The sequence below is a fragment of the Bufo bufo genome, chromosome 9, assembly GCF_905171765.1.
Source record: "Bufo bufo chromosome 9, aBufBuf1.1, whole genome shotgun sequence".
Classification (NCBI taxonomy): domain Eukaryota; kingdom Metazoa; phylum Chordata; class Amphibia; order Anura; family Bufonidae; genus Bufo; species Bufo bufo.
The window spans coordinates 20059191-20085146 of record NC_053397.1 but is presented as its reverse complement, the minus strand read 5'-3'; the positions used below and the strand labels follow the sequence as shown (position 1 = coordinate 20085146).

General features: G+C 44.3%; 1 protein-coding gene across 3 annotated transcripts in view; it reads left to right on the top strand.

Annotated features, from left to right (window-relative positions):
• The window catches only part of SETD5 (SET domain containing 5), a 95789-nt gene that overhangs the window by 62930 nt on the left and 6903 nt on the right, over positions 1–25956 (top strand). For all 3 annotated transcript variants that reach the window (XM_040406625.1, XM_040406626.1, XM_040406624.1), the window contains 16 exons: positions 7625–7867; positions 8579–8727; positions 8962–9079; positions 10344–10453; positions 12222–12471; positions 12600–12674; positions 14798–15052; positions 15365–15679; positions 15765–16007; positions 16206–16335; positions 19215–19465; positions 20523–20579; positions 20981–21463; positions 23003–23295; positions 23638–23771; positions 25706–25785. In XM_040406625.1, the coding sequence (XP_040262559.1) occupies positions 7625–7867; positions 8579–8727; positions 8962–9079; positions 10344–10453; positions 12222–12471; positions 12600–12674; positions 14798–15052; positions 15365–15679; positions 15765–16007; positions 16206–16335; positions 19215–19465; positions 20523–20579; positions 20981–21463; positions 23003–23295; positions 23638–23771; positions 25706–25785 (3186 nt within the window). The remainder of the gene's footprint in view (positions 1–7624; positions 7868–8578; positions 8728–8961; positions 9080–10343; positions 10454–12221; positions 12472–12599; positions 12675–14797; positions 15053–15364; positions 15680–15764; positions 16008–16205; positions 16336–19214; positions 19466–20522; positions 20580–20980; positions 21464–23002; positions 23296–23637; positions 23772–25705; positions 25786–25956) is intronic.

Below are 25956 nucleotides of genomic sequence, written 5' to 3'. Positions count from 1 at the left end.
TTCCCCAGCAGATTTTAATTTAGTATTGCTTATGGGATTATGTTTGTTTGTGCCTAGGTGTCTAAGGAGACTTCCAGGAAGACTTCCAAAGCTAAAGAGAGGGGGGGTGCGGTTTGTAAAAAGAAGCTACCCTCTGCATAGGCTAAACCCCTTTGTCAAGGATGTGTCAGCAAGTTAATGGAGGAGGAAGCTCCATCCTTGATAAGCAGTAGATCAGGGATGAGGTCAGAGAGTCAGTTGGCGGATTGATTAAATGTCGCCCCGGTACTTCTGCTGCATCTAAAGATTCCGCCTCCAGTGACAGTGATATTCTATCTGGGTTGGAGGAAGAAGGAGAGTTTGTCATCGGACCATTCTTCTGAGGACGAAGCCGCAGGGAAACCGCTGTTTCATACTGAGAATACTAACTCCCTAGTCACAGCTACTATGGGGCTGGATGATAATCGGTGCAAGACTCTCTATGTTTGAGGGCCTTGGTTCCTAGAAAGAAGAAGGTGTTTGATGTACATAAGAACATTCAGGCGGTAATCGCCAGGGAATGGAAAAGACCAGATAGGAAGTTTTTATGGAAATATCAGTTTGATATAGAGGTCTCTGCCCCCTGGTATAGGGCCCCAAAGCTGGATGTGGCTAAAATGTCCAGGAAAAATTCTCTATCCTTTGAAGATACAGGTTCCCTTAAGTACCCAATGGACAGAAGGGCAGAGGTTTACTTAAAGAAAAATTGGGAGGCCTCTTCAGCACCCTTTGAACCTGCTATTGCTGCTACCTCTGTCGCTAGGTCCCTTAAGGTGTGGATGGGAGAGTTAGAGGCCCACATTAAAGGGGGTACCCCTAGGGAGCAGTTGCCTACCTCCTTCCCCATTATAAACAATGCCCTAGATTTCTTGGCTGATGCCTCTGCGGTTTCCTTAAGATTCTCCGGCAGGGCTTCGGCCTTATCCAACTCTGTCCGTAGAGCTAAAGGGCTGGAATGGGGACTCTTCCTCTAAGGCTAAGCTTTGCGCTATCCCATGTCAGGGTGAGTTTTTGTTTGGCCCAGTCCTTGACGACCTTTTAAAAAAGGCTTACGACAAGAAAAAAGGTTTTCTCTCTGCTAGTCAACCCCCTAGGAGATCTTTCCATCCTAGATTTAATAAAGAAGGGTTTAAGGGAAAGGAAAGAGCAAAGCAGTTTTCTGGTGTCACTAGAAAGAATAAGGGGTTCCTTTTTTCCGGATCTGATGCCTCTAAGAAACAGTCCCAATGACGCCAGGCCCCCTGTCGCAGGTCGTCTGTCTGTTTGCACATCGGTGGCAGGAGATTTCCGGCAGTGCTTGGAGATAAACTCGGTGGTAAGGGAAGGCCTAAGGTTAAATTTTCTGAGCATTCCAGAGGGGAGGTTTGGGGTCACAAATTACCGGTCAGATCCGGCAAAGCAGTCGGCTATCATTACAGACGTTCTCTCTCTAATAGAGAAAAAAGTATTGATAAAAATCCCAGAGCAGGAAGTGTCAAAAGGGTTTTACTCTCCCCGTTTCTTGTCAAGAAACCAAATGGTTCATTTCGGGCCGTAATAAACCTAAAGTGCTTAAATCAGTATCTGGTATATGAGAGGTTTCGTATGGAGTCCATCAGGTCAGCAGTAAGCAATCTTTTCCTGAACTGCTTTATGGCCACTGTGGACCTGAGGGATGCATATTATCATGTCCCTATCCATCCCAGCCATCAAAAGTTTCTGATGGTAGCAGTCCAATCGGAGCAAGAAGTTCTTCATCTTTAATTTCAGGCCTTACCCTTTGGGCTTTCGCAGGCTCAGAGGGTGTTCACGAAAATAGTTTCTGAAATGATGGCCCACGTGAGGGAGAAAGAGATAGTCATCATACCTTACCTGGACGATTTTCTTCTCGTGTCCCAATCGTATTGGGCCCTTCAGAGGCAGATTTCCTGGTTGAAGGAAGTTCTAGAAAAGCTAGGATGAGAGAGAAATCTAGAAAAGTCCAGTTTATGTCCAAGCCAGAGGTGCAACTTCCTAGGGATCATTCTAGACTTCAGAGCACTGAAGTGTCTGTTGCCTTACAAATCAAGTTCAGGGTCCAACACATTCACTCGCACCCGTCTGTCACCCTAAGAGAGGCCATGTCTGTGTTGGGCCTCATGATGGCTGCATTTCCAGGAGTAGAATGGGCCCAATATCATTCAAGTATTCTACAACTTCAGATTCTACAGGAAAAAGACAGATGTATACTCTCGCTGGACTCGAAAATATCTCTTATCTCCTCGGACTCTGAGCTCCTTGAGGTGGTGGATGAATTTAGAGAATCTTCAAAAAGGGGTTCCGTGGATCAGAGAAGCGGTTCTTCCTTTGACTACAGATGCGAGTACATCCGGTTGGGGACCCCATGTGGAGTCCCTTCTGTTGCAGGGGAGCTGGGACAGCAGAGCCTTATCCCAGTCTCACAATTTTAGGGAATTAAATGCGATCAAGTTATCCCTGGAACAGAGTCTTCCAGTTATCAGGGGCAGAAATGTAAAGATTTACTCGGACAACACAACTGCCGTAGCATATATCAATTGGCAGGAAGGTACAAGAGCTCAGAGCCTCATGTCCCTTACCCATCAGATATCAGATATTCAGTCTGGCAGAGGCTTCTCTATCTTCTCTTTCTGGGGTCCATCTCAGGGGCTCGGACAATGTAAAAGCGGACTTCCTCAGTTGTCACCACCTAAGCCAGGGGGAGTGGTCCCTAGATCAGAGGGTTTTCAACCAGGTCACAGCAGTATGGGGGATTCCGGAGATAGATCTTTTTGCCACCAGATCAAACAGAAAGAGGGAATAGAAAACTTCCACATCTCCGGGTGAACATCTGAAAGCGGTGGGCGCATTGTCTCAATCTTGGAGATAAGGCCTTCTCTATGCCTCCCCCCCCCCCCCCCCCCCCCCCCCTTCCTCAAAAAGATCAGAGAGGAGGAAGCCACTGTAATAGTCATAGCCCGCTTCTGGCCGAGAAGAGTTTGGTTCTCCTGGCTCCGCACGATGTCAATAGCAACCCTGTGGGTGCTTCTGGAGTCTCAGGAGCTTCTGTCTCAAGGTCTAGTCTTTCACCCAGAAGTAAAAAATCTACATCTGACTGCTTGGCTTTTGAGAGGGAGATTTTAAAAAGGTCTTTCTGAAGAGGTAGTTAACGCTCTGTTGGCCAGTCCAAAGAGGGTTGCTTCTGAGATCTACCTTACAGTTTGGAGTGCCTTTTTTAGATTTGCCAATAGACCAGTGGATGTGCTAGAGGTTCCTGACATTCTGCTGTGCTAGAATTCTTGCAGGAAGGTTGGAAGTGAAAACTCAGGCCTAGTCCAGATTTCGGCATTAAGTGCCGTGTTTGAGTTTAGACTAGCAGTTAACCCCTGGATCAAGAGGTTTGTTACAGCTGTGTCCAAGTTATCACCAGTTTCTAAGGTCAAAACCCCTCCTTGGGATTTAAACTTGGTCCTCTCTGCGCTCTCTTCTGATCCCTTTGAGCCAATTGATAGTATCTCCCCTAAGATGCTCTCCCTAAAGCTTGCTTTCCTGTTTGCAATTACCTCGGCTAGAAGGTCTAGTGAGATCAGTGCACTCTGCTGATTCCCCTATTTGGTTATCTTGGGGGATCGGGTAGTGATTTCTCCTGATCCTTCTTTTTTACCAAAAGTCTCTTCTCCTTTTCACCGCTCTCAGGAGATAGTGCTATCTTCCTTCTGTGCCTCCCCTAAGGCTCCATTCACACATCCGTAAGTGTGGTCTGCATCCGTTCCGCAATTGTGCGGACCCATTCATTCTCTATGGGGACGGAATGAATGCGGAGAGCGCATTTCCGGAGCGCCCCCTCAATCTTCCGTTCTGCAGCTCCGCAAGAAAATAGAGCATGTCCTATTATTGTACGCAATTGCGGACAAGAATAGGCATTTCTATGGGGGTGCCGGCCGGGTGTATTGCGGATCCGCAATGCACTACGGACGTCTGAATGGACACTAAGAATGAGAAAGAATCAGAGTTCCATTGCCTAGATGTTAGGAGGTGTATTTTACAATATCTGAAGGTTACTCAGCCTTGGAGAGCCTCCTGTCTGCTGCTTTTGTTTCAGGGAGCTAAGAAGGGCTCTGCTGCCTCTTCTCAGACCATTGCTAGGTGGATCAGACAGGGCATTGCTTTAGCTTACTCTTCTAAGGGACTAGTTCCGCCCTCGGGGTTTGGGGCTTACTCTACAAGATCAGTCTCCCCATCTTGGACAGAGCTTCAGCTTCAATTGAGCAGATTTGTAGAGCTAGTTCTCCTCATATTTTTTTTTAGGCATTATAGGCTACAGCTACTCTCTAATGAGCGTCTTTCCTTTGGCCGTAAGGTGCGGCAGGCTGTAGTCCCACCCTAGATAGGATTCTTGCCTGTTCTCCAGGGGTGCTGTCATAGGTGAAAGAAAAATATTGGATTACACTTACCAGTAATCGTTTTTCTTTGAGCTTATGATGGCACCCGGTTAATTTGTCACACACACCCCCCCCTTCCAAAAAAAAAAGGGGGGGAAGAGAGTTAAGATGTTATCTTTCTTAGTTCTTGAAAAAAGGACTGGAGGTGGAGGGGAGGACCACTCTTTTAAAAAGGCGTTCTGTTTCCTGTCCAGAGGAGGAGGCGGTCTCTCCGGGGGTGCTGTCATAGGCTCAAAGAAAAACGATTACCGGTAAGTGTAATCCATTATTTTCCGGTATTGATACCCTATGACGGATCTCAATACCGGAAAACTAAAACGCTAGTGTGAAAGTAGCCTGAAGTTACAAAAAAAAGTGAACTGGCCATTTAAATAGTTTTTTCCCCCCTTTATGGTCTTCACAGGGCCTGGATTAAATACCTTTGGACACAATGCCTATGATCTTTATTAGTTATTTGTAATATTGGCAAGAGGGGGTGATTTGCATTTTAATATATTCATTTTATTTATTTTACTTTTTTCAACCTCTAGCAAAACATCCAACAATATATAAAAGCACACTGGAAAATAGATCTACCACTAGACCCAATATCATAAATATTTTATTACAAAGAAGAAGACGAGAAAAAATCAAACATCACAAATCCCACAAATAATCCATGCTGTACTATTAGTAGCTAAAAGATGTATCCTCAACTCCTGGATATAACAGACAACCCCACAACTACAGAAGTGATATCCCAAATGAAATACATGATGTGTATGGAGAGAATAGATACATTAAATAAAGGGGAAAAAATGATAATTTCTTTAAAAAATGGAAAACTCTTATTAAAACACACTTGCAAGCTCACAAAATAGAAAATCTGATGACTCCATTCCAACACAGAATGGTACAATGTAGAAAAATAAACACCCTAGGGGGGACTAAATATTTAAAACATTTATAAAATATGTGCGTATATTTTACACGTGTCGTAATATTAATGTTAAGATATACCGTATTTTTAGCTCTATAAGACGCATCGGCCTATAAGACTCACCTAGGTTTTAGAGGGGGACAATAAGAAAAAAATATTTTTCATTACACCTCAGGTCAGACCACCAATCAGACCTCCATTGTTAATCAGACCTCAGCTGACAGCCCCAATAAGACCCCCAATGTTAATAAGACCCCGAATGTTAATAACACCTCAGCTCAGACCTCAATGTGAATGACCCTCAATTAGACCTCAGATAAGAGCCCCAGTAGCCTCATTTCAGCCCCCAGCAGTGTTTAAGCCCCCATCAGCCTCATATGGGTTAAAAAAAAAAAAAACACTTATCTCTCCTGCTCCGGATGCTCCTCTCCTCCAGCGTGCTCTGTCTTCCGGCTGTGCTGTGAAGGCTGCGCACAGCATGAGATCAGAGCGCAGTCACGCTGTGCACAGCCTTCACAGCCGAGGACCAGGAAGCGGTGAGTACAAAACCTTCACCGCTTCCCGATCCTCCGGTACTAATGAGCGCTTCCATAATGGAAAGCGTTCAGTTCATTAGTATTCGCCCCACTTTGAGGGGGAGGGGGGGGAGAGATGCGTCTTATGGGGCGAAAAATACGGTATGTAAATTTTATTTTTTACTTGTATTTGGTATACCTTTTATTTATATGTACTGTAACTGAAAATTACCGGTGTTTTTCGCTTTATAAGATGCACCTGATGATAAGACGCACCCCAGGTTTAAGAGGAGGCCCCCATAAATATCAGAACATCAGATCAGGCCCCATAAATATCAGGACATTACATCTGACCCCCTTATCAGGACATCACATCAGCTCTTCATGTCAGAACATCACATCAGCCCACATTGTCAGACCCCCATCAGAGGGCATGGCATCTGAGGGCTTAAATGTCTGAGATTGGTAGCAGAAACCCTGTGACTATGGCGCCCGTTCAGCTGCATTCACATAGTGAGACCCCCATCAGACCTTATATCAGCCCACGTTGTCAGACCCCCATCATATTTCAGATCAGATTAAAATAAAAACCATCTCTTGCCTGTCCTGCGCCGCAGCTCCTCTCAACCTCGGGCATAAGTCGCGCTCCACTGTCTTTCCGGCCTGCGCTGCTCTGTCATCTGACTGCGTGCAGCATCGGGTCATAGTGTGTGCATTACGTCCTGACGCTGTACGCGGTCAGGACAGTGCAGCGCCGGCCCCAGAAATGAAGACCTGGAGGGTGAGTATTACAAGCGCTTGCAGCGCTTCACTCCCTACTCCCGGCACCTAAAGCATACTAGTGAGTGCTTCACTAGTATTCGATTTATAAGATGCACAGCCATTTCCCCCCACTTTTGGGGGGTGAAAAAGTGCGTCTTATAAAGCAAAAAATACGGTACAATAAAAAGATTATTAAAAAAAAATATATTTTTTTTTTAAGTCCCCCTAGGGGATCATCTGATTACTTCTCCAATAGACTGCAATGATTTGCTATGTGGCAATGAGGGCCTGGGGCTGCCACAACAAACACATGTTTCCCTTGATCTCGGCGTGAGGGAGACATTCAGGATCCTGGAGCACACAATTGACCATGGCATCTGAGGGCTTAAATGTCCGAGATTGGCAGCAGAAACCCGTTCAGCTGCACTCCACACTATAAAGTGTTTAATTTGTATTAAATGGGTTTTCCGATTTTTTATTTATTTTTTTTTTTTTTTTTTTTTTCTTTCCTATCTTGTGAATTGGGCTCAGTTGCAATACCAATCACAGCCACATACAATGTACGGAGCTGTGCTTGGTGAGCTGCAGGAAGTCTGCGGTGTTTACTGGAGCACCAGTGCCTTATCAAACAGCTGATCGGCGGGGGGGGTCAGACTCCCACAGATCAGATACTGATGACCTGTTAACAACATACACCTTATGAAGCAGACCTCTCCGTGTACCCGACGATATGCATCAGAGAAAATGACTAATGCATTGACCTTTAAGTAGTTAAAGTACTTGTTGGTGACACAAAACAACCTCACCTCACTTTCTTTTTTTCAGTACTTTTCAAGCCTCAGCAGGTGATCTATTTAGTGAGAAATCTTACTATATTATTTAATATATTACTATATTCCTATCATATTATACTGTTTACAGGTAGCTCTTACATGGTCGTGGAGATGCGGCCATCAAATTTAATTTGCTGTTTTTTTTTGTTTCTCATCTAGACTTCACCTTCCGATGCTCACACATTGGATGAAAATACCACGGAGGGCTGGGAGAACAGGATCAGGCTTTGGACTGACCAGTATGAGGAGGCATTTACTAACCAGTATAGTGCAGACATGCAGAACCTTTTGGAGAGGCATGTACGTGCTAACAAAGACCTGGCTGGAAAAGCGGAGCTGCCTGAAACTATAAAAAAGGCAGAACTGTCGTGTAACAACACCGTCGTAGGATCTCAAATGCAGGTATAAGATGTATTGCAATTGCCCCATTATGCTTGCATTTTTTACCATTATTTTTCAGTCCATGTCCTATCCACATTTTTTGCGGATCACACGGGATCCCATTCATTTCTATGGGGCCGCCAAAAAATGCGTTCATGCAGCAGTGCCGCAAAAGAAGGCACCTGTCCTGTGCTTGTCTGTTTTGCAGACAAGAATAGGCATTTTGACAATGGGGCCCGTGAAAAGTGCTGGAGGCACGCAGCCAGTATCCACATTTTGCAGATCAGTCGTTTGTGAACTGAAAACTGATACCGCCATGTGAATGTAGCCATGTGGCCTTGCACTTAAGAGGACCTGTCCCCTCTCCTGACATGTCTGTTCTAGTATTTTTACTTGTCTTCCCCATGTAATAACTCTGGAGCACCATTTTATATAACTGTTATATTCCTCTGTTATTCCTACTAGAAGTTTATGAATTGAATAGCCAGCAGTCTCCATTAGAGTCCAGTTTGGGGAGCGTTCCTGCACAGTCTGACAGTATCCAAACAATCAGTGCTGTCAATGGCAGACGGTGCAGGGACACCCATCTTTACCACAACTTGCACCCCTGTGTCGCTGTGAGTCCTAGAATACGGGTTTTATGAATCCTTTAGAATTTGTTACAAGTGTACTTGTGTATGTCCTTTGTATATCCTTTTTCCCATAGCTGATAAATCTTTCTTTTTCTTCCAGTTTCAGCTTGGAAGGGTGGCCCGAGTGCAAAAGCATCGTAAGATACTCCGTGCATCCAAGGATTTGCCAGTAAACACTCTTGTAATTGAATACCGGGGCAAAGTTATGTTACGGCAGCAGTTTGAAGTCAATGGACACTTCTTCAAAAAGTAAGTATGTGGTAATTGGATAGACGTTTATGCCCAGCGATGATTGCTTATTTTCCTCAATGTCTGTTTCTTGTTTGAAAAAGACAAAGTCTACCTGAGTGTTAGAACAGTGATCCCACTACAGAGTGAGCCCCATTTATTTATTACTGTCTGCAATTTTGTTAGCCTCCATTAGTATATTCTTTTTTTTATTTTTTTTATTTTTTCATTATTTGTAATTTTTTCTTCTGACAGACCGTACCCCTTTGTGCTTTTTTACTCCAAATTTAACGGCTTGGAAATGTGTGTGGATGCACGGACCTTCGGTAATGATGCCAGGTTTATCAGACGTTCCTGCACGCCCAATGCTGAGGTAAGTCCATAGTTTGTCCTATGTTTTTTGCAGTTGATTTGCAGTATGTCATTTTGAAAGCCACTGTTTTAGTAAGCTGACTGTAGTGTTACTCATGGCAATAAATGACACAGTCCTGAGCATTGACAGTAGGTGACATAGTAGAGGTCATAGCAGCATAAATCATCATGCGGAAGCAGCAATTTGTATAGATTTAATAGGATTTCTTTAAAGGGGCTATCTCGCCATTGTTTGATTATGTGAAAAAATGGTAGTGGACATGCATGCTCAGTCCCTGTCCCCACAGCCAGGACTCTGCTTAGTGATCCTCTGTTCACTCCTTTGCAGCCAATAGCTTTCTGTCTGCTTGTCAGGGAAAGAGCAGAGCTTCTGCACTAATATGGCAGCATAGCTGAAAAAACTCCTTCTGTAGGAGAAGTATTATGGAGCAATATTGTCAGCTGCCAGAGGAGGAAGGGGGACACATGGAAGCAAAGAATGGTAAAAAAAGATATTTTTTAAGATGCTCTATTGCGCGCAGCCGGCTCCTGGTAGCTTTCCAAGCACAGAGCTGTACATTGTGAAGCGGCTGTGCTTGGTATTGCAGCTCAGTCCCTTTGACTTGAACAGGGCTGAGTTGCAATTAGGCCACGTGACCGATGTACGGTGACGTCACATTGCCTAGGAAGAGGCTGCGGTGCTCACTAGGGATGAGCGAATCGACTTTGGATGAAACATCCGAAGTCGATTCGCATAAAACTTAGTTTGAATACTGTACGGAGCCGAAGCTCCTTACAGTATTAGGATGTATTGGCTCAGATGAGCCGAAGTTATTACTTTGCGAAGTGTTGCAAAACTTTGGGTAATAACTTCAAAAATTAATTTCTACGGTTAAAAACTGTTTCCCGAACTTGGGTTCCAAGTGGTAACAATAGAAGTATTAACTTCAGGAAGTAATAACGTTGGCTCATCTGAGCCAATACATTCTAATACCGTATGGAGTGTTCGCTCCGTACAGTAGTCTAATTTTATGCGAATCGACTTGGGATTCGCTCATCCCTAGAGCTCACAGATCGCCTGGCCTCTTCTAAGAACTGATTTGAAGGGTCTCTAGTGTCGGACCCCCACCAATCTGATATTAATTACCTATCCAGAGGATAGGTCATCAATATAAATTCCTTTTAAACTGCTATTATCAGTCAGCTGTGTATATATCGAATATCAGAGACTGTAAAGAAATTGTGTCAATATGAATTAATTTTGTTTCTTGCTTTGCTCTATCCAGGTCAGGCACGTGATTGCAGACGGGATGGTTCATCTCTGCATTTATGCTATTGCTGCTATAGCAAAAGATACAGAGGTCACCATTGCCTTTGATTATGACTACAGTAACTGGTGAGTAAATCACTCATTTGTTGTATACATCTTATGCAAGCAGCATCCCATTCCTATAGTTATTGCAGAAAGTAGCAGAGTTCACCACCTTTATCGCTAAAGTATGTAGCCTTCCAGCGCTGCAACCAGTATTGTTTGTGTTGACGTGTACAGTCGTGGCCAAAAGTTTTGAGAATGACATAAATATTGGAAAAGTTGCTGCTTAAGTTTTTATAATAGCAATTTGCATATACTCCAGAATGGTATGAAGAGTGATCAGATGAATTGCATAGTCCTTCTTTGCCATGAAAATTAACTTAATCCCCAAAAAACCTTTCCACTGCATTTCATTGCTGTCATTAAAGGACCTGCTGAGATCATTTCAGTAATCGTCTTGTTAACTCAGGTGAGAATGTTGACGAGCACAAGGCTGGAGATCATTATGTCAGGCTGATTGGGTTAAAATGGCAGACTTGACATGTTAAAAGGAGGGTGATGCTTTAAATCATTGTTCTTCCATTGTTAACCATGGTGACCTGCAAAGAAACGTGTGCAGCCATCATTGCGTTGCATAAAAATGTCTTCACAGGCAAGGATATTGTGGCTACTAAGATTGCACCTCAATCAACAATTTATAGGATCATCAAGAACTTCAAGGAAAGAGGTTCAATTCTTGTTAAGAAGACTTCAGGGCGTCCAAGAAAGTCCAGCAAGCGCCAGGATCGTCTCCTAAAGAGGATTCAGCTGCGGGGTCGGAGTGCCACCAGTGCAGAGCTTGCTCAGGAATGGCAGCAGGCAGGTGTGAGCGCATCTGCACGCACAGTGAGGCCAAGACTTTTGGAAGATGGCCAGGTGTCAAGAAGGGCAGCAAAGAAGCCACTTCTCTCCAAAAAAAAACATCAGGGACAGATTGATCTTCTGCAGAAAGTATGGTGAATGGACTGCTGAGGACTGGGGCAAAGTCATATTCTCCGATGAAGCCTCTTTCCGATTGTTTGGGGCATCTGGAAAAAGGCTTGTCCAGAGAAGAAAAGGTGAGCGCTACCATCAGTCCTGTGTCATGCCAACAGTAAAGCATCCTGAGACCATTCATGTGTGGGGTTGCTTCTCATCCAAGGGAGTGGGCTCACTCACAATTTTGCCCCAAAACACAGCCATGAATAAAGAATGGCACCAAAACACCCTCCAACAGCAACTTCTTCCAACAATCCAACAACAGTTTGGTGAAGAACAATGCATTTTCCAGCACGATGGAGCACCGTGCCATAAGGCAAAAGTGATAACTAAGTGGCTCGGGGACCAAAACGTTGACATTTTGGGTCCATGGCCTGGAAACTCCCCAGATCTTAATCCCATTGAGAACTTGGTCAATCCTCAAGAGGCGGGTGGACAAACAAAAACCCACTAATTCTGACAAACTCCAAGAAGTGATTATGAAAGAATGGGTTGTTATCAGTCAGGAATTGGCCCAGAAGTTGATTGAGAGCATGCCCAGTCGAATTGCAGAGGTCCTGAAAAAGAAGGGCCAACACTGCAAATACTGACTCTTTGCATAAATGTCAAGTAATTGTCGGTAAAAGCCTTTGAAACGTATGAAGTGCGTGTAATTATATTTCACTACATCACAGAAACAACCGAAACAAAGATCTAAAAGCAGTTTAGCAGCAAACTTTGTGAAAACTAATATTTGTGTCATTCTCAAAACTTTTGGCCACGACTGTACTTGGCTGAACTCTGATCTGTCGATTTGGTGGCTTAGTAGCTGATCTATGTGTCTTGTGTATTGCAGTAGTTACAAGGTAGACTGTGCGTGTCACAAAGGCAACCGTAACTGTCCCGTTCAGAAGAGGAACCCTATTACTGGAGAACAGCCGCCTCCTACTCCCATTCCACTGTCCATAGGGGCAGAGACGAGGCATCGCAAGGCTCGGCGAAGGGAGTTAGAAAAGCAGGGTTTTGTAGTAGATGAAAGCACCAATCATGAGAATGATGAAGCGGCTGAAGCTTCTGCCACAGATGTCCTAACCGGTGACCATGAGGTAAACCCAGCTAACAACTGTAATTAATACCTTTCCATTTTGGATCTTAAGATGTCTCTATTTACGTTACCTTACTCCTGATTTGTGGTTTTGTCACAATAATTCTAATAAAATTATGTCCTCCACAGATTCAAGGGGACGTTGCAACTAAAGGCGAAGATACTAAAGAGGAGGAGGTGGGAATAGTGTCCAGGACGAGAAGGGTAAGTTAAGTAATTGTATATTGGGTATTATGTACACTGCTCAAAAAAATAAAGGGAACACAATGTAACTCCAAGTCAATCACACTTCTGTGAAATCAAACTGTCCACTTAGGAAGCAACACTGAGTGACAATCAATTTCACATGCTGTTGTGCAAATGGGATAGACAACAGGTGGAAATTATAGGCAATTAGCAAGACACCCCCAATAAAGGAGTGGTTCTGCAGGTGGTGACCACAGACCACTTCTCAGTTCCTATGCTTCCTGGCTGATGTTTTGGTCACTTTTGAATGCTGGCGGTGCTTTCACTCTAGTGGTAGCATGAGACGGAGTCTACAACCCACACAAGTGGCTCAGGTAGTGCAGCTTATCCAGGATGGCACATCAATGCGAGCTGTGGCAAGAAGGTTTGCTGTGTCTGTCAGCGTAGTGTCCAGAGCATGGAGGCGCTACCAGGAGACAGGCCAGTACATCAGGAGACGTGGAGGAGGCCGTAGGAGGGTAACAACCCAGCAGCAGGACCGCTACCTCCGCCTTTGTGCAAGGAGGAGCACTGCCAGAGCCCTGCAAAGTGACTTCCAGCAGGCCACAAATGTGCATGTGTCTGCTCAAACGGTCAGAAACAGACTCCATGAGGGTGATATGAGAGCCCGACGTCCACAGGTGGGGGTTGTGCTTACAGCCCAACACCGTGCAGGACGTTTGGCATTTGCCAGAGAACACCAAGATTGGCAAATTCGCCACTGGCGCCCTGTGCTCTTCACAGATGAAAGCAGGTTCACACTGAGCACATGTGACAGACGTGACAGAGTCTGGAGATGCCGTGGAGAACGTTCTGCTGCCTGCAACATCCTCCAGCATGACCGGTTTGGCATTGGGTCAGTAATGGTGTGGGGTGGCATTTCTTTGGAGGGCCGCACAGCCCTCCATGTGCTCGCCAGAGGTAGCCTGACTGCCATTAGGTACCGAGATGAGATCCTCAGACCCCTTGTGAGACCATATGCTGGTGCGTTTGGCCCTGGGTTCCTCTTAATGCAAGACAATGCTAGACCTCATGTGGCTGGAGTGTGTCAGCAGTTCCTGCAAGACGAAGGCATTGATGCTATGGACTGGCCCGCCCGTTCCCCAGACCTGAATCCAATTGAGCACATCTGGGACATCACGTCTCGCTCTATCCACCAACGTCACGTTGCACCACAGACTGTCCAGGAGTTGGCAGATGCTTTAGTCCAGGTCTGGGAGGAGATCCTTCAGGAGACCGTCCGCCACCTCATCAGGAGCATGCACAGGCGTTGTAGGAAGGTCATACAGGCACGTGGAGGCCACACACACTACTGAGCCTCATTTTGACTTGTTTTAAGGACATTACATCAAAGTTGGATCAGCCTGTAGTGTGTTTTTGCACTTTAATTTTGAGTGTGACTCCAAATCCAGACCTCCATGGGTTAAAAAATTTGATTTCCATTTTTTTATTTTTGTGTGATTTTGTTGTCAGCACATTCAACTATGTAAAGAACAAAGTATTTCAGAAGAATATTTAATTAACTCAGATCTAGGATGTGTTATTTTTGTGTTCCCTTTATTTTTTTGAGCAGTGTAGTTATGTATTTAAACCATGATAGTGCAGGAGTCTACATAATAGTTTTTCTAAACTCCTTGCATTCCAGATTCATTCTCTCAATATCAGGATGGACCGTCTGCGGATCCTGCTGCGGGTTGCTCATGTGTGCGCACTAAGAGACACAAGGTCCTGCCCTGTCTCCTAGGCTCCTGTATCGAGTACAGCAGCTCGTGCTGTAGGGTATAATGTGATTCTACAGTGCGGGTTTTGATAGTTCAGGAAACAGCAGGACCCTCTGCCTCCTAGTACATAGATAAGAGCAGCCTGCAGCATGGACCGCTGACTTTTCCTCTGTTATTTAGAGGCGGCATCTGCAGTACAAGTTGTTTAGAGAAATGATTATGCACAGTCCTGCTATAAATGTTTCTCTATATAATTGAAGATACACTTTAATTTGTAACTTTCTGTGATATTCTGTCATTCAGTAAATGAGTTGCTCCATCTAGACAGCCACTTTCCTAACTGGACAATATTCCAGATACTTATCATTGCGTTTCTTATAGTCAAGAGATGACAAGAAAGCAGAGCTTCCTCTGCACACGTCTGAAGGCGTGGATAGAAGAAGGCGACGCAAAGAACAGCCTGCAGAACAAGCTGCTGTTGAACCTGAGGCGCCTTCTGTTCCTGAAGTCCAGGCAGCAGTGGATCCGACCGCCCCAGCAGATGATCCAGAGCCAGAATCTCAAAGTCCCGTGGATGTAGAAGCTGCACCCAATCCTACCCAGGGTGTAAACACTCGGAGGTCTTCTCAGGCACAGGTGAGTAAATGTGCTTTGATTTGTGTCAGTACCAGGTGGGAAATTGTGAGGTTGGTCAAGATTTACTTTGTTGGATGTCATATTAGATTATTTAACTATACATTTCATTCAGTTGCAAGCTGATTCGTGTGAAGTACAAACCGCTGTAGTGTTCAGAAGCACGGCGTTTGCAACTAGCATGTTGAATGATGTAGAGTTTACGGTTTGCAAAATGTTAGCTCTAGTTTAAATTAAGAAATAAACCAAACTTTTTGTGAGTTCAGAAGTTTAGTTATGAATATACTTTTTTTTTTTTTTTATCTGTTTTCGTAGGACACCAACTCAGAGAAACCTGCCCCTAAACCAGTTCCACCAAAATCCACTAGACCTCGCCCCAAAAGCCGCATGTCTAGGTACCGAAGTGCCTCAGCACAACGGTTAAGAAGACAAAGGCAAGCTGTGGCTCAGCAAGTGGAGCTAGCACCCCCAGTGCCGGAGGAAGGGACTGCAAGTTCCGCCACAACAGAGCCTGGCACCACAGAAAATCTAGGCTTAGGTGATGCACTGCAGGGCTCAGAGTCTCCAGCAGTTATCCAGTTGGTGACCCTGCCAACGCGTTCTGGCCTTAAATACCATAAAGCGAAAAAGGTTGGTAAAATGCAATGTTAAGACGTCCTAATTTATGTATTCTCCGCACCACCATTTTGAAATTGATCATTTCTTTCTTCTCCAGTACCCAATCAATGAGTGGCTAAATGATAAGGTGGAGAAGCAGGACTGTCCCATTGATCACCCTTTGCGGATTACTACGGATCCAACTGTTTTGGCAACCACCCTTAACATGCTCCCTGGACTATCCCATTCCCCGTCCATCTGCACCGCTCCCAAACACTACATACGCTTTGTGTCTCCATATATGCCAGAGAGGCGAAGGAGACCTCCAAAGGCGGATGGCACTTATGGGTCATGTAAAAAGGTTAGTGCAGTTCTTTTGAAATGCGTTAGTGTTTTGTTTGTTTCACCGTTACATGATTTATGTCAGAAGCTGATTTGCAGGAGTGCTTTCCAAACTAATTATAATCCGTTTGTAGCTTTGGATTCTTTCTATAATTAATATTAATTTCAAGCTGCAGTTACTTCAGTTATAAAGTTGTCTTTTTGTTTCTGAATCCAGCGCTGGATTAAACAAGCAATGGATGACGACTTCTCACAACCTGAAAGCCCTGTACAGGAAAAATCCCAACCTTTATACCAAAGCAATGAAAACACCTCGTCTTCCAGTGATAACACTGGAACCAATACAGGTATGGGATTACCATAGTTTCAACTACTTGCTAGTATAGCACTCACCATGCAGATTTGTGCGGAGATGTCTATAACTGAAAATCTGTTCACTTGGGACAGTCACAGGAATTGTTTGAATGTACCCTAAGGGTACAGCCACCAGTGGCATACTTCTTTGCAGACAATCCGCCATGGATTTAGCTATATATCTGAAGCACAGCAATGGCGCTTAAAAATCTGCATGAGTTAGGCTACTTTCACACTAGCGTTCGGAGCGGGTCCGTCTGATGTTTCATCAGACGGATCCGCTCCTATAATGCAAACGCTTGCATCCGTTCAGAACGGATCCGTTTGCATAACTGTTTATTTCAGATCTGATTTTTCACTTCGGAAAACTCAAATCCGACAGTATATTCTAACACAGAGGCGTTCCCATGGTGATGGGGACGCTTCAAGTTAGAATATACTGAGAACTGTGTACATGACTGCCCCCTGCTGCCTGGCAGATGCTGCCAGGCAGCAGGGGGCAGACCCCCCCCCTCCTGTATTTAACTTATTGGTGGCCAGTGCGGCCCCCCCTCCCTCCCCAGTATTAATTGTAACCAGTGCGGCCCCCCTCCCTCTATATTCATCGGTGGCCAGTGCGGATATTAAATATGAGCAGTGCGGTCTCCCCCTCCCTCCCTCCCCAGTATTAAATATGAGCAGTGCGGTCTCCCCCTCCCTCCCTCCCCAGTATTAAATATGAGCAGTGCGGTCTCCCCCTCCCTCCCCAGTATTAAATATGAGCAGTGCGGCCTCCCCCTCCCTCTATTCATTGGTGGCCAGTGCGGATTCAAAGTATTGTGATCAGTGCGGCCTCTCCTCTCAACCCCCCCCCCCCATCATTGGTGGCAGCGGAGAGTACCGATCGGAGTCCCAGTTTAAATCGCTGGGGCTCCGATCGGTTACCATGGCAGCCAAGACGCAATTGCAGTCTTGGCTGCCATGGTTACTTAGCAACAAATAGAATCATTATACTTACCTGAAGAGCTGCGATGTCTGTGTCCGGCCGGGAGCTCCTCCTACTGGTAAAGTGACAGGTCTGTGCGGCGCATTGCCTATAGACCTGTCACTTACCAGTAGGAGGAGCTCCCGGCCGGTCACATAGATCGCAGCTCTTCAGGTAAGTATAATGCTGCTATTTGTTGCTAAGTAACCATGGCAGCCAAGACTGCAATAGCGTCTTGGCTGCCATGGTAACCGATCGGAGCCCCAGCGATTTAAACTGGGACTCCGATCGGTACTCTCCGCTGCCACCAATGATGGGGGGGGGGGGGGGTCGAGAGCAGAGGCCGCACTGATCACAATACTTTGAATCCGCACTGGCCACCAATGAATAGAGGGAGGGGGAGGCCGCACTGCTCATATTTAATACTGGGGAGGGAGGGAGGGGGAGGCCGCACTGCTCATATTTAATACTGGGGAGGGAGGGAGGGGGAGACCGCACTGCTCATATTTAATATCCGCACTGGCCACCGATGAATATAGAGGGAGGGGGGCCGCACTGGTTACAATTAATACTGGGGAGGGAGGGGGGGCCCGCACTGGCCACCAATAAGTTAAATACAGGAGGGGGGGGGGTCTGCCCCCTGCTGCCTGGCAGCACCTGCCAGGCAGCAGGGGACAGTCATGTACACAGTTCTCAGTATATTCTAACTTGAAGCGTCCCCATCACCATGGGAACGCCTCTGTGTTAGAATATACTGTCGGATTTGAGTTTCACGATGTAACTCAAATCCGATGGTATATTCTAACATAGAGGCGTTCCCATGGTGATGGGGACGCTTCAAGTTAAAATATACCATCGAATTGGAGAAAACTCCGATCTGATGGTATAATCCTGACTTTAGATTGAAAGTCAATGGGGGACGGATCCGTTTGAAATTGCACCATATTGTGTCAATGTCAAACGGATCCGTCCCCATTGACTTGCATTGTAAGTCTGGACGGATCCGTTTGGCTCCGCACGGCCAGGCGGACACGAAAACGCTGCAAGCTGCGTTCGGGTGTCCGCCTGCGGAGCGGAGGCCAAACGGTGCCAAACTGATGCATTCTGAGCGGATCCGCATCCACTCAGAATGCATTGGGGCAGTACGGATCCGTTCGGGGCCGCTTGTGAGAGCCTTCAAACAGAACTCACAAGCGGAGCCCCGAACGCTAGTGTGAAAGTAGCCTAACATGTGGATGAAAGGTGAAATTTTCAGCATAGTGATGTGCTGCAGATTTAAAATCCTCACTAGTTATGTGCAGATTCCATAGTGGAAAACTTCCACAACTTGTGGTAGATGTTTTTTGTTTTTTATTTATTTATTATACTCTTTTATAAATACCATCCTCTTTTCTAATACTGTAAATTCTGCAAGTTTTCTGCATGCAATTCTGCTGTGGAGAACATTTTCTGAGGAAAACTGCAGGGAGACTGGTAAAATAAAAACTCTAACTCCTCTTCTTGATCTGCCTTCGATCCAAATTCCAGTGCTCCTTTCTCCTCCCCAGGAAGCAGTAGTGACGTCTTGTTTACTACACATGACTGCTGCAACCAGTCACTGACTTCATCGGTCTCCTACGTACACTGCTGAGGCCAGTGATTGGTTACAGTGGTAAACGGGACTTCGCCACTGTAGCCCAGTGGAGTGGGCAGAGTGTTGACGTTGAATAGGAGGATCTAGAAGGTAATTTAACGTTTTCTTTACATTAACATGCTCTGCAGTTTGCCAAGAAACATTTTAACTAGGGCAACACCTTGAATAAACTGGTATTTTTTTGGGACTGGGAACTGAAGTTGATGTTTTGCTTTTCTCCCTTATTTGACCTGGAATGTGTTATGGAGATCACTGATGATTGATATGTTTTACAGAAATCGCAGCTCCCTTTAAAAAATGGAAGATGAAATACATCTTAGAAGAAAATACAGCAATGTTATCAAGTCCTGTGCCGTTCCCCCCTGCACTTCCTAACTCTGTAACAACAGACTCTCTAAGTCCGATGCAGACGACACCGAGCTCTTCCCTTCCTGGTGAAGAGGAATCCAGATATGGATATGGACTTATGTTCTCTCCCATCCCTTCTCTTGCTGCTAGTCGTTGTAATACTCCACTACAGTTTGAGGTAAAGAAAATGATGGTGCTGCCCCATGCACTTTATTTTTTAGGTGTTGTAAGATGATGCATTTCTTTAAGATGATGGACTCCTTGTGATTAATGATTAAAGATAATCACCAGGATAGCCTAAATACATTTGGGTAAAATTTGTTCCAGTATCATAAATATCCACTACATTAAATTTTAACATATTAATTCATTTTATATTAATGCAGATATATATATATTTTTTTTTTTCAAAATTGCCGAAACCAACCATTCCTAGTCTTTCACTTTGCAAACTAACAGTGTAACAGATGACGATTGTGTTGTAATGACTTGTGGCTAAATGTGTTAATTTTCTTTGACTTTTAAAAGGGGTTCTCCGGGAATTAAGAAAATGAAAACACGTAAATATTACTTTATTATAAATATATTCCCAAATACCTTTCATTAGTTATAATGGCTCGTTTTGTCTAGGGAGCAATGATTAGGAGAAATAAAATGGCCGCTGTCCTATTAGTGCACGCAAAACCCGTCCTAATCACAAAGCAGGACAAGTTACTTCACAACACTGAGATAAAGAGCTGCCTCATCCTCCTCTCCTACTTGTCAGGCATTATGATCCTGAATACAAATGAGAAGATCTTCAGGTGAATCTCTGTAGGAACGGAGTTCATGAGGAGACATGAAGTACAGGGAGGACGGACAGGACAGACTGTGGTAATGGAGACTGCAGACAAGTGCTGCTGCTCATTAGCCACATCTGTTCATGAACTCCATTCCTACAGAGATTCAGCTGATGACCATATTAAACTGTATTCAGGATCATAATCCCTGACGAGCAGAGAGGAGGATGAGGCAGCTCTCTAGGACAGCGGCCATTTTGTTTTTCCTAATGATTACTCCCCAGACAAAATGAGCCATTATAACTAATGTAAGGTAATAGGGAATATATTTATCATGAAGTGATATTTAGGTATATTTTAATTTTCTTAATTCCTGGGGAACCCCTTTAATTAACTTTTTTCTTTATTTATTTATTTTTTTCAAATGCAATTAACAATTTCCTTTTTTCCTGCTAGAACATCTCCTCCCCTGAAAGCTCCCCAGCGCATAGGCCCGAGTCCCTGTCACCAGAGGTAGCTATCAGACTATGGCACTTGCTAGTTATAAGTGTGTGTGTGTTCTGGGGAATAATTACATAATGTACTTCCATGCCAATTGAAGATAGAGTATAGGGTACACAACGGGCAATACTCCAGTGTTAATTGTTGGCTCATCAGTGGATAAATAATCGGGGTCCCCTCCCCACATCGTACCATATGTAGCTTCCAATGTTTCACATTGTTGGTTTGCCTGTTCAGAGTAGCACTATAGAGGTTTGGAGCCATATATATATATATATATATATATATATATATATATATATATATATATTGTACTGTGGAATTTTATATGATAGCATGTGGAGCTATAGTTTATAGGTTACTGTACATCTTTAGCATAACACGAAGTATTGATTTTCTGTCTCGCTTTTCAGCCTTGCCTACGGACTGATGCAGATTTGCCAAAGGCCAGTTTCTTGGATATATCCATGGAGAATTGCCAGGAGCTCCAAACCACAGTTAACACCAGTCTCGGTGATCTTGCTTCACAGTCTCCAAGCACATCTTTGCCATACATTGGCACATCAGAAGCAAATGTTTTAGTAAAAGGAGGGGAAGGATCAACGCTGCTAAGAACGTCGGAACAGACTTTCCGGACGGAGTTCAATTTAATGTATGCTTTCTCCCCTTTGAACGCAATGCCTCGGGCCGATGGCTCATTACGTGGGTCCCCTCTTGTTGGGGAAAGAAAGCCTTCCCAATCAGATATGTACTGTGGCTCTCCTGTAGAGGCCTATTATACTAGGTCTGTTCCTGGACTTTTGAAAGAATCTGCACAAGGATCTATGTCTCCTTGTAGTGATAGGACTTGCGAGGGGGTCAGATCTTCACCACAAAATCCACCTCAGAGGAAAAAGGTAACAGATCAAGAAAATGTATCTGCCTAAAACGCAGTAATCGCTGAAATGTATGTAGTGTGCACCTGGATAAAGATTGTTTCACATTTATTCACCAGAATCACTTCATGATGGATTTTTAATATTGGCAATTAAAGAGGTTGTCCAGCATAAATAAAAAATCTTGGACAAGCCCTACAATAGCCTAACATTAAAAAAATTCATCTTCTTACCCCATTCTCTGCCATGCTGGTCCGTTCCTTCTTCCGCTGCTTGTTTACAAACTGCACAAGGCAGCCAATCATTGTCCTTAGTGTTAGCCTACGGAGGTCGGTGGCTCCAGTAAACAAGCAGCGGCAGGAGAACCGGACCAGCGTGGCAGAGAATGGCGCTGAATAAAGGGGTCAGATTTATTTATTTTTTGGCTATTGCTGGGCTTGTCCAAGATTTTTAATTATCTTGGACAATCCCTTTAATGACTTTGTTAAAATTCATAAGATCAGTCATATGTTAGGAGAAGCCATTAGTTGTTTTTTTTGTTTTTTTATATGCCCTGTCGTCTTGCACTGTTAGGGTACGTCCACAGAACAAAAAAGGCTGTGCTGAAGTTTTGCCACAATTTTGCAGTACTTTTATCGGAAAAAAGTGCAACATGAATGCACCATATAACTAGAACCTTACATTTGTGGTCAGTTTGGTCACCTCCTTTCCCCAGTATATTGGTGCCTTGATTCGTCTCTTTATTGATTTGTAAAAACTTTTATTCCATTTTACACAAAACAAATAGTCGGCTTTGAATACATTAGTATGAAAAGTGACAATGTAGATGCACGTGAACATTTTTTGGACCCACACAAGTGATATTTATCGAGTATCTAGAAAGCTTTGTTCTCGACTGCTCTTTGGGGTCTGCGCACTGTAGACACTTTTGTCCATTCCGGTGTCTGCAATACTGGGACCAAAGTAGTGACTCTGCACTTACAATATTTAACATTGTGGTGAAACCATATCATAAGGATCATTGATCAGAGGGGCTATGCTGACTGAACTGCATCGAGAATTGCAATGCAGCCCCATTGTGTTGTACCCAGCATGAATTTTCTAGGGATACATCCTTATTTATTGTATTTTTTGCCCCAGCTGAGAATATGGTATAGGAATACATAGCCGGTTTGTTGAGTACGTAAATGTGGTAGACCTGCTCTAATTAACAGTTAAATTTCAGAAAGTGGGGAGATGTCTCTGTGACGTCCTCAACCCATTTGTGGTCGCCCTCGCAGCAGGACTGGATGATTTCCTGAAGCCCCTGTTAGCGGTGCCTTCCATTTTGGGTTGATTTCTGTTCACGCCTGTGTAGGTTATTTCCGGACTAAACTTGCTCCCGCAGTGCAGTATTTTACCATCCTTCAGTATACGATTAGCAGCTTCCTTAATTCTGTCTGAAAGCAATAAAATAAGTGTGACTTTTCACAGTGTGCATCTTACGAGTGATATATTGGATGATGCATTTTGTTGCACCCCCTGATTTTCCACCATTGTCTTTCTCTTCTGTCCTTGAAGGTATCTTTGTTAGAATATCGAAAGCGAAAACAAGAAGCCAAGGAAGTCATGTCTTCTCCGCGAGGGGACATTATACGCTGTGCAGGGACACCAACACGCCAGAGCAGCAATGGGTCTATTTCTGATACAGACCTGTCGGGTGCTCTGCAGCTTCAAGCTCCATCTTCACCACAAAGTGGCTTCTCTTCTCCTGTTCACCCCTCCATGCCTCAGATTGAGGATATCAGCCCCACAGAAAGAACAGTCAGCGCTTCTTCCAACTGCAAGCAAACAGAGAGCATCAGCAGCAGATGGTAATGAGATCTTGTCACTTCATCCATTAACACAAGAGTTTTGTGCATACATTTTTGGAGATGAATGTAAAAGCTAAAAACACTGTTGTAGCCTGAAATAACCTTCCAAGCACTTGTGTCTGTTTATCCCCCAGCGAGCCTTGTATATCTTTTGTATATTATGTAACCCTGCACATCCTAGCTATTTTGCCATTTTAAAATTTGTAGATTGGTAATTGTAGAAAGAGAATGCTTTACCTACTGATGGAGAAAGGAAGGCCGCAATTTATCACCCTTTTTAGGGTAATTTTCTGCTTATACCTCAAAGATTGCTGTGACTAATTTTTATGCATTTATTAACAGGATGGTTCCAACATCGGTAGAACGACTACGCGAGGGGCAGGGATTCCTAGAGCGAGTTTTGAGAGGTGGGGTTAAGGTGTCACAAAGAGGGGAGATGTCGCCTTCTAGGGAGAGCAGTCTGGACAGAGAGTCAGGTAAAGTTAAACTTTTAAAGGAAGCCTATCGCCAAGATATTCACCATTAAACCAGGTGCAGTGCATTGTAGGGTCTTAGTTATTACGAAAGATTTAAAAGAATTGAATTTATTTAGTCTTGAGAAGAGACGTCTAAGGGGGGACATGATTAACCCATACAAAAAATATGGAGAAAAACTGTTCCATGTAAAATGCCCTCAAAAGACAAGGGGGCGCTGCCTCCGACTGGAGAGGAAAAAGTTCAGTCTCCAGAAGCGTCAAATCTTCTTTACTGTGAGAACGGTGAATCTGTGGAATAGACTTCCTCAGGACGTGGTCACAGCAGGAACAGTGGACGGGTTTACAAAAGGTTTAGATGAATTCTTAAAAGTAAACAACATTAATGCTTATGGAAACGTGTAGAAATCCGAGTCTCGCTTCCTTGTGGAATTCACGTCCCCACCTATTCCTTGGTTGAACTTGAAGGACTTGTGTCTTTTTTTCAACCATATTAACTATGTTATTTGGCTAAATGTAACGAGACCTTTCACTTAGCGACCCGTTGCTTCATTCTGGTGAAAAAGTACTACTAATCCATATGCAAATGTGCAGATAAAGGGGCTGTCCTATCTCGCTATTACTAAGTCGAGATGGGACCAAGTTCCGACCACCAGGTGGCTGGGAAACAGCGGAGCAGGCTCGCGCTCCCCTGTTTCGGTAGTTCCCTTAGTAATGGCGAAATGGGACAACCCCTCTAAGTTCCCCTGAGAAACATAGAATGTGTCGGCAGATAAGAACCATTTGGCCCATCTAGTCTGTACAATATACTGAATACTATGGATAGCCCCCGGCCCTATCTTATATGAAGGATGGCCTTATGCCTATCCCATGCATGCTTAAACTCCTTCACTGTATTTGCAGCTACCACTTCTGCAGGAAGGCTATTCCATGCATCCACTACTCTCTCAGTAAAGTAATACTTCCTGATATTACTTTTAAACCTTTGCCCCTCTGAGGGCGATTATAGCCACTCTGTGTGCCCTTGTTCCTCCTGCGTTTTCTGCCAGCCCATCCTCCTTCTTGATTGACAGGTTAGTTGACTATGCGGAACACTGGCCATGTCAATTAAGGATAGGGAGCAGCAGGGAGAGAAGCGATGGGATGAAGAAGGGTGCATAGAGTGGCTTGGGCCCGCCCACGGTGCACTTAACTGGTCATTTGCATATAGATTAAAAGTACATTTCCTTTAGAATGAAGCAACAGATCGCAGAGTGAATTGCATGAGTGAAAAGCCCTACACAAAGCTTTGTGCCTGGTTTATCAGTGAATTTCCTGGTGACAAATTTCTTTTAATGGGGTTCTTTTATAATCTTGGTGTAAGGGTTTAAAGGGTTATTGCAGTCTAATAAAGTGATAACCGATATGCCATTGCTTTATCACTGGTGGGAGTGGGACCTCTGGGATCCCCACCAGTCCTGAGAATGAAGAGGTTGCAGCGCTGTTTTAGTGCCGCATCTCCTTCATGGATATGCCCTGCACAGCCACGCCTGACCAGCACGACCACCCACTGTGCAGGGGACTGCAGCACCTCCCCGTTGAAATGATTGTCAGCTGCATATTCTTGCACAGCCAAGTGACCTGGAGCACCAACATGTATGGAAAATGTAGAAAGGAACGCGTCTCCAAATCGGCACTGAAGCACTCCTTAGTTTTCAGAAATTCCCAGAAGTTAGACCCCCCCCCGGTCATAAAGTGATGGCATATCATAGCAAATTGATTTTTGCCTTTTTAACTATTACATAAGAGCCAATCCACTTGACAGTTAGTGTTGGTGCACAATGTACTTGTCAAAGGGATCCTGTTAAGGACACACATTTCATATATTCCACTTGTTATAAGACACTTTTTATGTAATTAACTTTTTATACATTTCTGTGTTCTTTACCCCTTCACAGAAGATGGAGATTCTGAGATGCTGAGCCCAGCTATTTCTAAAGGACCAATCGTTTACAGCCCTTCTAGATACAATTATCAGGCAAGTATAAATCAGTCACATATACAGTCAGGTCCATAAATATTGGGACATGGACACAATTCTAACATGTTTGGCTCTATACACCACCACAATGGATTTGAAAAGAAACTAACAAGATGTGCTTTACCTGCAGACCGTCAGCTTTAATTTGAGGGGATTTACATCCAAATC